Source organism: Sceloporus occidentalis, unplaced genomic scaffold (genome assembly GCF_023333645.1).
Source record: "Sceloporus occidentalis isolate IW3139 unplaced genomic scaffold, rSceOcc1.0.p SCAF_5, whole genome shotgun sequence".
NCBI classification, from domain to species: Eukaryota; Metazoa; Chordata; class Lepidosauria; order Squamata; family Phrynosomatidae; genus Sceloporus; species Sceloporus occidentalis.
Genome location: NW_028316985.1, coordinates 84,104,593 through 84,117,932, shown reverse-complemented (window position 1 = coordinate 84,117,932; position 13,340 = coordinate 84,104,593). Strand labels below are relative to the sequence as shown.

Here is a 13,340-nt window from a genome sequence, read left to right as displayed (position 1 = left end):
CCGCGCGGTTTGGCTGCTGCAGCTCCTGCACGGAGCAAGCGGCGGCGGCGGCAGGGAAGCGCCGCAAAGCGGCGGTTTGTATCCCGCCAATGACTTCCCTGTGCATTCTGACCTTATAGTTGCTGGCATGGTCCAGTGCTTTCAAATAGCATTGTATGCCCAGGATGATTTATAACATGTTCTGTTACTGCTAATTTTTCTGGCTGTCCCAAGCTGCAGTGTCTCTTGTGTCCCTTGATTTGTGTTTGAACACTGTATTGATGGTCCCTATATAGACTTGCCCACAGCTGCATGGTACATGGTAAACTCTTGGGGCCATGAGAGGGTCTCTCCTGACCCTTGCTGAGCAGAGCATTTGCTGGATTTTCTTGGTCGCTTTGTAGACCATTTGGAGGTTGTGTTTCCTCGCCAGTTTCCCTATTCTGTCTGTTTAATGTATGGTAAGAATATCTTCCCTTTGGATGGTTGTTTGTCTTCATTCCTATGGGTTTTTCTGGCTCTGACAGCCCTTCTTATGTCTGAGCTGGAGTATCCATTAGCCTGTAGAGTCCAGTCTAGGTGCTTCAATTAATCTTCCAGGAAGTGGGGTTCATTTGCACATTGTTCATTTGCTTTCCTTAGGAACCAGTCACATACCCATCTTTTCTAAGAGACTCAGAAAAAGCACCTGGTGACTGTTCAGTGTCTAGTCAGATTGCAAAATGTGAGTGTGTGTGATGGCATTTTCTACTTTGCCCCAAGCACCAAAATATCTTGGATTAGCCTCTGGCAATGTTTATTAACTTGCTTGGAAATTTGACATGCTTGTATAACTATATAAGTAGATGATGGGCCTGGTACAGACAGGCACAAAGCGGCGTAACCAGGCCAAAACTAGAGTTCGGGAGCACGCAGCAGCCGCACCTCCTGAATCCTAGTGTGCGGCGGCAGCGCCATCATGGCAGCCTCCAGTCTACATGCAAGCCACCATGATGGCACATCGTCCGCACGTCGCAGACAGGAAGTGGCTTCATGGCAGGGCCCTTTCCTGTTTGCGGAGCTGCAAAAAAGAAGCCGCTGTAGGCAGCTTCTTTTTGGAGGTGCATCGTTACTGCAGTGTGCGGCCGCTGCAGCACTGACTCGGGGCAAAGATGGGTGGCACGGAGCTGCGCATCTGTTGAGCCCCATAGATGTCAGGTTTCAGGGGATCTACTCAACAGTATATTTTTAATAAGAAATACAATTGTGAATTTGCACACAATTAGGCAACCTCTTGATGGCTGACCACCAAAGCAATAGAGGGTGCTGTAATCTAAAGGTTTATAGGAAGGGAATGGGAAACAATGTCTGAGTATTCCTATACTAAGAAAACCCTAAGAAATTAATGTGGCCACCATAAATCAACAGGTGACATGAAGGCACCCAAACAACCTAAACTTTTTAGGAATGTTATTTACAGATGAAACGCCTACCTTTCAGGTCTATCTTTGTGTGAATTCTGCACCAAGATGTAACACTGTTGGACTAACATATTCTGTTGGTCTGGTAAATGTTAAGAAGAGAAAGACGACATAGCAGTACAGCAAGTAGATAATTACTAGCTTGAGAAGCCTCTCTCTCCAAAAGCTACCTCTGAGTATTCCTTGCCTAGGAAAATCGTATTAAATTCATGGGGTCATCACAGGTAGACAGGCAACTGGAAGGCTCATACATACATACATACATACATACACACACACACACACCAAGCATATTGCCTTATCAATACACTGCAGACGTAGACTGAATCTGCACTGCAGAAATAATTCATTTTGACACTGCTTTAACTGTCATGGCTCCATCTTGTGCAATCCTGGGATCTGTAGTTTGGTGAGGCACCAGAGTTCCCTGACAGAGAGGGCAAAATATCTCACCAAACTACAAAATCCAGAATTCCATAACATTGAGTTATGGCAGTTAAAGAGGTATCAAACTGCAGTATTTCTGTGGTGCAGATGCAGCCATGAATAGGAAAACAACAATGACCCGCAAAACGGATAGACATGCAAAACATTTGAGACACCTTCCTTCACCATCTGGATTTCCAGCCCACCTGGCAAATGATGCCCATTAAGCACCAACCCACACGACCATCATCTAGCATGAATCCAAGCCCAAAAATAATCAGCATCACCCTCCCTTTCCTGTGCAAGCAGAAACCAAGAGCTGCTTGCATGCAGAGAGCCTCCATTGGGCAATATGAAGATTTCTCTTTGCTTACTACATACCCTAAAGCAGTGGTCCACAAATTGTGCCCTTTAAAAGATTCTGGACTTCAGCTCCCCGAAGCCTCAGCCATGTTGGCCAATAGGATTCTGGGAGCTGAAGTCCAAAATCCCTTAAAGAGCACAGTTTGGGGACTACTGACCTAAAGGCACCAGATCCAGTCTGATCATGGAAGGGTCAATAGCGATAGCAATAATTGCCCCCAACAAGCTGGGTCCTCATTTTATGACCTACAAAAGGATGGAAGGCTGAGTGGACCGACTCTGCAGCCCTGCCTGGGATTGAACTCACAATTTTCTGGCTGCAGTACTGTGATTTAACCACTGTGCCACCAGGGCTCAGCCCTGGTTAGTACTTGGATGGGAGACCATCAATGAAAATCAACTGTAATCTATATTTCAGTGGAACGAGCAAAACCGCTGCTGAGTATTCCTTACATAAGAAAACCCCATAAAATCAATAGGGTTGCATTAAGTTGATAGGCAACTTGAAGTGACATACATACATACAAGAACTAGTCTGGTGTAGTGGTTTGAGGGTTGGCAGGATTTGAATCTCTGCTCAGCCATGAAAACCCATTGGGTGACCTGAGACAAGTCATCCTCTCAGGATGACCAAGTGTCCCCTTTTTTTCCAGGGCATGTCCTACATTTCAGTATTCCGTCCAGGAGAAATTCCAGAACATGCTCCATTTGGAGCATGACTAAGAAGCACATGAGGAGCACGTGTTTGCTGTTCCCTTTTGAGAAGTTTGCCTACTTGGCACCCTGTCCTCTGTGCAAATCGGATAGGACGGATCTTTATAATAAAGTTACTTTTTCCTAGGAACAGCAGCAGACAAGACTTGCACCCAGAGCTCAAAGTGCATTGGTTTCTCTTCCCCACTGCCATTCCCTTCTCCTTTTGTGTCATGTCTTCTTAAATTGTAGGCCTGAAGGTAAGGAAATGTCTAATTAACTTTCTGTAAGGCTTTCTGGCTGAACAGCAGAGCTATAAATACAGTAGATAAATAAAATGTTAGGCAATGGGCTGCTTGAGGACACAAAGCAAATGTTGAAAGGGGTTTTCCTCAATTTCAGCACAATGGACACACGAAAGGAATCATATTACGTTAATTCAGTCAAGGGTTTGTGGCTAGTTAAAATACAATTTTAAGCATTTGTCTTCCTCACAGTTCCTAAGAAGTATGTTGCAAGCAGATGAGGCGTTTTACAGAAGATAAGTAATATGGTGGAGTACACAATAAAATATGATATATGTTACTGTAATACAGATGTAAATAAACCACTCGTTCCTTCCTTAACTATGCCTTTCAAGGGACTTATATGTACTTATACGATACTTCTATGTAGTTAGATGTTGTTAGTAGGGGTGGATTTTAAGCAGTGGGGATAAGATGTAAGTACGTATGTATATGTGTTGTCATTTTTTCTTTTTGTATCAGAAATAGTAGAAAAAATACAGATGTAAATAAACTATATGAATTGAATTGGTACACTCATCCTCCATATTTGTGGCTTTGATATTTGCGGATTTGCTTATTCCTGGATTTGATTAATATGTTCTCTCTAGGAATATCTAGGTCCTCCAGTGCAACTCTATGTTCAATTTTAACTAAAGGTTGCACTGAAAGACCTAGAGATTCCTAGAGAGAATGATCTACTAGGCCTTTGTAGCTCCTCCAGCGTAGTTCTGTGGTCAGTGTCTGCAGGGACGTAGCCAGGATTTTAGGAAGGGGGGGTCCAGACTAAGTGCCACCATTATAATGGGGCTTGGGTGCAGCGGCACAGCAGCACACACCATTCATTTTTCTAATGGAAGGGGGGTCCGGACCCCAAGATCCCCCCCCTTGGCTACATCCCTGGTGTCTGTCGGACGTTGACCACAGAGTTGCACTGGAGGACCTAGAGATTCCTAGAGAGGTGTCCTCTCAGGGGAAAACATGGTGTTTTTGTTATTTGCGTTTTTTCCATATTCACGGGGGTCTCATTCCCCTGACCCTAGCAAATATGGAGGGGCAAGTGTAAATGGAATATGAGCCAGTGTGGCTCAGTGGTTTGAGGGTATGATTTGTACAACTCTATAGAGACCAGGGTTTGAATCCCAGCTCAGTCATGAAACTCACTGGGCAGCCTTGGATGAGTCACACTCTCTCAGCCTCAGATAGGGTTGCCATAATTCTCTACTATAAACTGGGACAAAATGTAGGACAAAATTTAGCCCAAAATGTAGGACAATTGTAGTATAAAATTTAGCCCAAAATGTAGAACATTTAAGGTCCTCCATTTTTTCTTACATTTTGGCCTAAATTTTATCCTACAATTGTCCTACATTTTGGTCTAAATTTTGTCCTACATTTTGTCCCGGTTTATAGTAGAGAATTATTATGGCAACCCTAGCCTCAGTGGAAGTCAAAGGCAAACCTCTGAGCAAATCTTACCAAGAAAGCCCTATGGTAGGTTCGCTTTAGGGTCACCATACGCCAGAAACAACTCGAAGGCACACAACACACACAATATAGCTGTAAATAAACCACACAAAATGAATTTATGCGAGTGTTTTTAGCTTTTATTTTGAACGTCCTACAATTCTGCCTTGGCCCTCCTCCTTTGCGGTTAAGAAAGACTTCTGCTTGGGGTGCACACTCTCTCAGCCTCAGAGGGAGGCACCCTACAAAACCCTGAGAACATATCTTCCCATGACAGGGTCGCCATTAAGGTCCAAAACACACTGCAGAAACAACCCAGTTTGAGGCTGCTTTAACAGCCCTGGCCTCAGTGCTAGGGAATCCTGGGAATTGTAGTTTACTCTCTCTCTGACAGAGAAGGCGCAATATCTCCCAAAACCACAGTTCTCAGAACTCCCTGGAATTGAGCCAAGGCAGTTAAAGCGGTCTCAAAGTGGATTATTTCTGCAGAGTAGATTGGACTTTGAAGGGGCCCCAGCAAGAAGCTGTTTCACACAGTCACTTTCCTAACAGCTCTAGCCCCGCCCATAGCTGCGCCGCGGCCAATCAACGCCGCCGTTGAGATGAGTGTCGCGCCACTGGCCCAATAGGGAACGAGAGCTGCGCTTTGGAGAGGGCTGGGCATGAGGAGGAGGAGGGAAGAAAACAGATCTTGTTCTATCTAAGGCAGTCTATGTCTCAGAGTGGAGCTTGGCTTCAGCCAGGGAAGGAGGATGTTGCTGGAGTTGAGCGCCCATTTTGAGCCTCAGAGGGACGTGAAGCCTTGGATTGAGGAGCAAACTGTCACAGGAGGCTCCTCTGGTGGTAAGGGCTTGGTTTCTTTTTGGGCTGGGTTGCTTTTTTCTTTCTGCATCTGCACTGGAGGAATAATCTGGTTTGATAGCGCTTTAAGTGCCTTGGCTCCAGGCTCTGGAATTCTGGGAATGGAATTCCAGAGCCTCAGAATTCCAGAGCCTGGAGCCAAGGCACTTAAAGCGCTATCAAACTGGGTTATCCCTCCAGTGCAGATGACCTCCAAGTTAAAAGTCCAGGACCATATGGACTCACCTTTTCAAGACAAGACTCTTATCAATATCAATTGGTGTCATATGCTTTGTTGTTGTTGTTGTTGTTGTGTGCCTTCAAGTCGTTTCTGACTTATAAGTAAGTTTCTTCAAAGGTTTGTTTGTTTTTTGCCACTGCCATCCTCTGAGGCTGAGAGAGTGTGATTTGCCCAAATTCACCCATTGGGTTTACTTGGCTGAGTCGGGATTCGAACCCAGGTCTCCAGAGTGATAGGACAACCATCGGAACCGCTGCGCCATGCTGCCCGGTATTTACGGCTGTGTCACATATACTGTGTTTAATTTGTATTTTTACATATTATTATGTATGTATATATATACAGACACACAGATATTGTATTTTTTTTCTCATGACCTTCATTAAAATGCCTTGTTGGCTTGCAATGTACTTGTAGAAATGCTTACTATTGTGCTTCCTTCGCAACAGATCTTAGGCTGGGATCCATTTAAGTTACCACTTTCATTTTGCAGTCTTCCCATTTGCTCTCTCATCCCTCCTGCTTTTCTTCCTCAATCCAACTCACACACACCTGTCCCCTTGCGTTGCTGCCGATCGGCTTCAACAACCCAGATCCTCCTTTCCTTTCCAGACCTCAGTTAGAAAAAGCACACGGTTTCCTCCCTACCCTGCTTCCCCGAAAATAGGACATACCTGTAAAATAAGCCGTAGGAGGATTTCTAAGCATTTGCACAACATAAGCCATAGCCCCAAATCAAGACATAGTGACAGGGTTTGGAGAGTTATGATGATGTTCGAGAAGAAGACGACTTAACTATATTGGAATAAATGTAGATAGTTGTATCATATTTAATAAAAATAAGACATCCCCTGAAAATAAGCCATAGTATGTCTTCTTGAGGAAAAATAAATATAAGACAGTGTCTTATTTTCGGGGAAACACGGCATTTCTTTTGCCTCTCCGATGCAGGCAGCAGTTTTTCTGTATCCGTTTGGGAGTATTCTTGTTGTGTTCATTGCTTGAGAAAAACTAACACACCTTTTGAGGGGCAATAATAAATCTGTTAAGCTACCTTTTGCTTTCCTGACAGGTTTGATGGCTTGAAATAGAGGAGGTGTTGAACCCCGGACAGGAGGTTGAAATGTAGGACGTCTGGACCTCTTATAGTGCGCTCAGCAGTCAGAGCACTGGCGAAGGGCCTCAGTGGAGGCAAGTGGCTGCTTAGAGCGAAGCACCTGCGGAAAGAGAAGCCCTCCTTCATCTGACTGGCAGTGGTAAAAATTGGGGGGCACATTGCTGTGGGTCGCCCTCAGGTCAGTTTTGTCTTAGATGTTTATCACACGTGGGGAAACTCATGGGTTTAAACAGGCATTATCCAGCGATATTTGTGCGATTGCGGTAAAGATTGTCACACATGATCATGATTAAAGAGGACTCATCTCGGGAATAGCCAGCAACAAATCATTCATGAATGAATTGTTGCTGGTTATTTCCTGTTTTTTCCAGAACAAGACATCTTTCATCGTGATCATGTGTGAAAATCTTTACCGCGATTGCACAAATATTGCTGGATAATGCCCGTTTAAACCCCCGATTTTCCCTGTGTGGACTTTATCACATGGGGCAAATCAGGGGTTTAAACAGTGATTATCTTGTGAAAATTGCGCAGTCGCAACTGACACTTTCACACAACATCACGATTGAAGTCATTATCCCAGGCAATAAACAGCAACAAATCATTCATGGGGAAATTGCAGTGAGTGTGAAAATCTTAATCGCAATTGCACGATTTTCACAGGATAATAGCTGTTTAAACCCCCAATTTTCCCTGTGTGATAAAGTCCTGTGATAAAGTCCTTACAGCATCCCTCTCATTGAGAGACCCCCAAGAGCCCTGTTCATCACCTCTCTGGCCCAGGTCTTGCAAACTCAGGACTGTGGCTTCCTTGGCTGAATCCTTGGTCTTTCTCTTTTCTCACTGCCTTCTTCCATTTTTATCAAACGTTATCGTCTTTTCCAATGAGTAATCTCATGACATACCTATAGGATAGCCTCAGTCTAGTCATCTTGGCTTCTAGTAAAAGTTCAGTCTTGATTTGCTCTTGGAACCATTCATTTGCCTGTTAACCCTCCCATACTATCAACAGACCTCTCCTCCAGCACCACATTTCAAATCTTCCAACACCACATTTCAAATAAGTTGAATTTCTTCCTGTTTGCTTTTTCCAGTGTCTGTCTTTCAAACCCTTACATACCCACTTGAATGTTACCCATTTTTAAGTTATGTAAATAATCCTCAGTCATTGTTTTTGGCCTATTAATATTCAACGGTAACTATATTCAACTGTAACTATATATTCTGAGAGTTTTAGCTAGGGATATATAAAGTAAGGCAGAGAAAATGCTGAGCATAAGTCTTTGTTCACTGATGCTTAGATCTTTGAGGCATAGGGGAAGATGGTAACTAGAGCCCTGTATCTTAGGGAAGAAGGTCCAGCAACAACCCCAGTGGTTTCTAATAGCAATATGAATAGCAATATGTTTTATAAAGTTGGGCCTTGGACCATGTGGTGGTTGTATTGTATATGAGCCATTGTCAGGTTTCATAATTATCAGGAAATATAAGACCAGTATGGTATAGTGGTTTGAGTGTTGGACTGCCACTCTGAAGATCAGGGTTCAAATCCCCACTAAGCCATGGAAATCCACTGGGGGACCTTTGGCAATTCATGCTCCTACAGCCTCAAAGGAAGGCAAAGGCAACCCCTCCTCTGAAAATCTTGCAGAGAAAACCTCGTGATAAGGTTGCCATAAGTCAGAAACAACCTGAAGGCATACACCAACACAGTAACACACCTGTCTGACCTAACAGTGCTTTCTCTTCTCATCTGAAACTACTTTAGGCAGATGGCATACCGGTTATGAAAGTGATGACTATCAACATTTTCTATGAGCAACAGTATATAGTTCTGTCTCCTTTGATTCTGTAAACGCTGTTGGGGAAAAACACTGCTGTTTCTGTACATCAAGCAGTTTAATACAAAAAAAAGGAAGAGGACCAACCCTCCCTTCAGCCACCATCTGGGAGAGAGAGGCAGGTGAGCTCCAACTGCCTTCCTCAAAGAGGACCAGCCCTCCTTTCAGCCACCATCTGGGAGAGAGAGGCAGGTGAGCTCCAACTGCCTTCCTCGAAGAGGACCAACCCTCCCTTCAGCCACCATCTGGGAGAGAGAGGCAGGTGAGCTCTAACTGCCTTCCTCGAAGAGGACCAACCCTCCCTTCAGCCACCATCTGGGAGAGAGAGGCAGGTGAGCTCCAACTGCCTTCCTCGAAGAGGACCAACCCTCCCTTCAGCCACCATCTGGGAGAGAGAGGCAGGTGAGCTCCAACTGCCTTCCTCGAAGAGGACCAGCCCTCCCTTCAGCCACCATCTGGAAGGGGAGAGAGAGGCAGGCGAGCTCCAACTGCCTTCCTCGAAGAGGACCAGCCCTCCCTTCAGCCACCATCTGGAAGGGGAGAGAGAGGCAGGCGAGCTCCAACTGCCTTCCTCGAAGAGGACCAACCCTCCCTTCAGCCACCATCTGGGAGAGAGAGGCAGGTGAGCTCCAACTGCCTTCCTCGAAGAGGACCAACCCTCCCTTCAGCCACCATCTTGAAGGGGAGAGAGAGGCAGGCGAGCTCCAACTGCCTTCCTCGAAGAGGACCAGCCCTCCCTTCAGCCACCATCTGGGAGAGAGAGGCAGGCGAGCTCCAACTGCCTTCCTCGAAGAGGACCAACCCTCCCTTCAGCCACCATCTGGGAGAGAGAGGCAGGCGAGCTCCAACTGCCTTCCTCGAAGAGGACCAACCCTCCCTTCAGCCACCATCTGGGAGAGAGAGGCAGGTGAGCTCCAACTGCCTTCCTCGAAGAGGACCAGCCCTCCCTTCAGCCACCATCTGGAAGGGGAGAGAGAGGCAGGCGAGCTCCAACTGCCTTCCTCGAAGAGGACCAGCCCTCCCTTCAGCCACCATCTGGGAGAGAGAGGCAGGCGAGCTCCAACTGCCTTCCTCGAAGAGGACCAACCCTCCCTTCAGCCACCATCTGGGAGAGAGAGGCAGGCGAGCTCCAACTGCCTTCCTCGAAGAGGACCAACCCTCCCTTCAGCCACCATCTGGGAGAGAGAGGCAGGCGAGCTCCAACTGCCTTCCTCGAAGAGGACCAGCCCTCCCTTCAGCCACCATCTGGAAGGGGAGAGAGAGGCAGGCGAGCTCCACCAGGCCTGCCTGGAAGAAGCAGAGCCCTCCCTCCGGTCCATCTGCCTTGGTCCAGGCCTCAGAGGGAGAGAAGAATGCTGGACCCGATCCCCTCCCCCCTCACCATTCCCTTCTCCTTTTGTGTCGTGTCTTTTAGATTGTAAGCCTGCGGGCAGGGAACTGTCTGGTTGAAAATAATAATAAATGTAAGCCGCCCTGATAGCCATTAGGGCTGAAGGGCGGGATATAAATACCTAAATAAAAAAATATATATGTATATATTTGGAGAGTAAAACATTTTTCTTGTAGGCAACTCAGTTTGTGAAGTCTGATTATTTGCCTTGAGTTTGATCAGTTCAGGCAAAGTTAAACATATGTTTGAAGTTCTCCTGCTGAAATGGTGAAGACTTCAAAGTACTTAATCCTGCCCAAAGAGTTGCATAATCTGTGTAAATGCCAGGAATATCAGGTTCCTTGCGTATATCTGATCAAAATGCAGTATCGAGCAAAAGCTTGAAAGCTCTGAATACTGAGCAGTATGTAAAATATTAATTAATTTAAATACGTTTCCTGGAAGCATGTTGTAGAGGTACTTTTAATGTAATAATGTTAGTGGTTCACACAGAAGGCTCAGGAATGCTAGATGAGATAGGAAGGAGCAGATGAACCCCCTTTAGGTGCCAACTTCTCACTAGCAGTCTACAGTGCATGCCAGCTTTTATTGTATGTGTCACAACTTGTCTCTTATCCTTGCTTTTCTCTGTTCTTTGAGGCATAGGTGAAGATGGTACCTTGAGCTCTGTCTATCTGAAGGGAGGAGGGTCCAGTGACAATCTTAAAAATATGTTTCAAACCAGTGGTCCCCAAACTGCTCTTTGGGGGATTTTGGACTTCACCTCCCAGAATCCCAGACCATTGGCCAACAAGGCTGAGGCTTCTGGGAGCTGAAGTCTAAAATCTCTTAAAGGGGATAGTTTGAGGACCACTGCTGTAAACATATCTAGACAAAACAATAGATCAGGGTTGTCATAAGAAGGTAGCAATATCTATTCTGGATCAGATCAAAGGTGTACAGTTTCTGTGATGGCCAATCACAAACTATGGAAAGGCTGGAAGAAGGACGTGAGTACAGTTATTTGAGTCTTGCTCGTGTTCTTTTGTTGCTGGTATTGGAAAACATACTAAATATGATCAAGAATGTTTCACGGCAACTATTGAACATGGTTGGCTACAGGGCACAAGTGAATTTCTTGTTATAACAGTTTCACTGGCTACCCATCTGTTTCTGGGCACAGTTCAAAGTGTTGGCTGTGGCTTAGAAATCCTTATCCAGCTTGGTTCCAGCATATTTGGAAGACCATACATCATCTCATATGTGCCTGCTTGTCTTTTGAGATCTTCAGAGGAGGTACCTTTTCCCATCACATCTTTCTGGTGGCCATGTGGTGGCCACTCTCAAGCTCTGGGAGGCTAGGTGGACCCTCTCTAGTTGCTTTTACACTAAACAGTTGTAGCACTTTCATATCACTTCAGCTGTCATAGCTTCACCCTATGAAATCCTGGAATTTGTAGTTTTGTATAGCAAGAGCCAGCATGGTGTAGTGATTTAAGCATTGGATTAGTACTCTGGAGATGAGCATGTGAATCCCCACTCAGCCATGGAAACCCACTGAGTGACTTTGGACAAGTCATACTCTTTCAACCTCAGAGAAAGGCAAACCCCTGCTGAACAAATCTTGTCAAGTAAGCCTCTTGATAGGTTAGCCTTAGGGTCACCATAAGTGGGAAACAACTTGAAGGCACACAACTATAACAACAGCAGCTTTCTGTGCCAGAGTGCCCTAGTGCCTTATCAAATAACACATCTCAGAATTCCATAGGATCAGCCATGGATGTAAAAGTGGTATCAAAATGCTATAATTGTGCAGCATGAAAGGGTGTTCTCCTTTGTTCTCCTTCCCCAGGTGGACTAATACATTTTATTTATATAGGATTTTGTCAATAGAACTTAACTGCTGGAACAAAAGGGAGTTTAACCAGTTAGGTATTTCCTCATATAGAGATATTTAAAATTGTTTTGTTAATTTTTTGTGAAGTTGTTTTAATTTCATTTGTTCATTGTGAGGCACTTAAAGTCCCCAGTTTTGGGCAAAAGGAAGGCTATATATAAAATTAATAAATAAAATACTGGCCCTGCTAGGGGAGGAATTTTTTTGCCATAGCTCTGTTCTCCTTGCATTGTCTGGTCCTTAATCCTCATTAAATATGTCCAGGTTGGTGGTTACTCCTATATGTTTGTGGAACCCAACTCACAACTATGGGTTGTATACACAGATATGCACAACTATGCACAGTGTGACAAAATACTTCTTTATTATCTGTCTCAGATCTTTCACCATAGTGCTTCAGTGAATGACACTGGAGTTTCAGGATAAAAGTAGAAAAACCTTTCTTCACATCATTCACAATTCCTCCCCCTTCTCTTTGTTGCTAAGCTAAAAGCCCCTTGAAGGTCCAAAACACACTGCTTTAACTGCCCTGGCTGAATGCCAGGGAATTCTGGGAACTGTAGTTTTGTGAGACATTTAGCTGCCTCAGTCAGAGAGCTCTGGTGCCACAATAGACTACAGTTCCCAGGATTCCCTAGCATTGAGCCAGGGCAGTTAAAGTGGTCTCCAACTGTATTATTTCTGCATTATGTTTTGGACTAAAGTTAATGTTTCCTCACAGAGAATTTGCTCCACCCTTTCATATTTTTCATTGCCATTTTTGGTTGGTAGCTATCACTATTTGGGAAGAAGAAATTTATAGCATAAGCTTTCGTGGACTGCAGTTCACTTCATCATATGCTAGTGACATCAATAACTCAATGTCACCAGCAAACCTGGCTGCCTTTCTTCTTATCAATGGCCCCATATAGACAGGCCAAAATAAAGCTGCTTTGAGTCACTTTGGAGGTATGGTGTTTCAATGATGCATGCTTCCTATGAGTCTGGAAGTTGCACCAAAGCTGCGCTCCAGTCCCTAGGGCTGGATCATGGCTTTGGTGCAGCTTCCAGACTCTTAGTATGCATGCATCATTTAAACTGCATACCTCCAAAGTGACCCAAAGCAGCTTTATTTTGTCCTGTCTGTATGGAGCCTTTGTCTCCAGTCTTCCTTTGGACTTTAAACAAGTTAAAAGTCAGCAGTCCCAATACAGATCCTTAGGGGACCCCATTGTTTTTATTCCTCTATTGCAAGAGGTGTTCACTTATTCCTCATCTCTGTTTACTATTTGTTAACCACTTACTGATCCATAAGAGGACATTTCCTCATAACCCATGATTGCTAAATCTGCTCAAGAGTCTGGTGGGGGATTTTGTCAAAAGA

At 44.8% G+C, this 13,340-nt stretch overlaps 1 protein-coding gene across 2 annotated transcripts in view; it reads left to right on the top strand.

Annotated features, from left to right (window-relative positions):
• Positions 1 to 5,166: 5,166 nt before the first annotated feature.
• The window catches only part of GSAP (gamma-secretase activating protein), a 64,479-nt gene continuing 56,305 nt past the window's right edge, over positions 5,167 to 13,340 (top strand). Inside the window, exon 1 of one of the 2 annotated variants that reach the window (XM_089524604.1) lies at positions 5,167 to 5,515. In XM_089524604.1, the coding sequence (XP_089380730.1) occupies positions 5,425 to 5,515 (91 nt within the window). In that variant the 5' untranslated portion in view covers positions 5,167 to 5,424. The remainder of the gene's footprint in view (positions 5,516 to 13,340) is intronic. The other variant, XM_089524603.1, reaches the window with a different exon arrangement.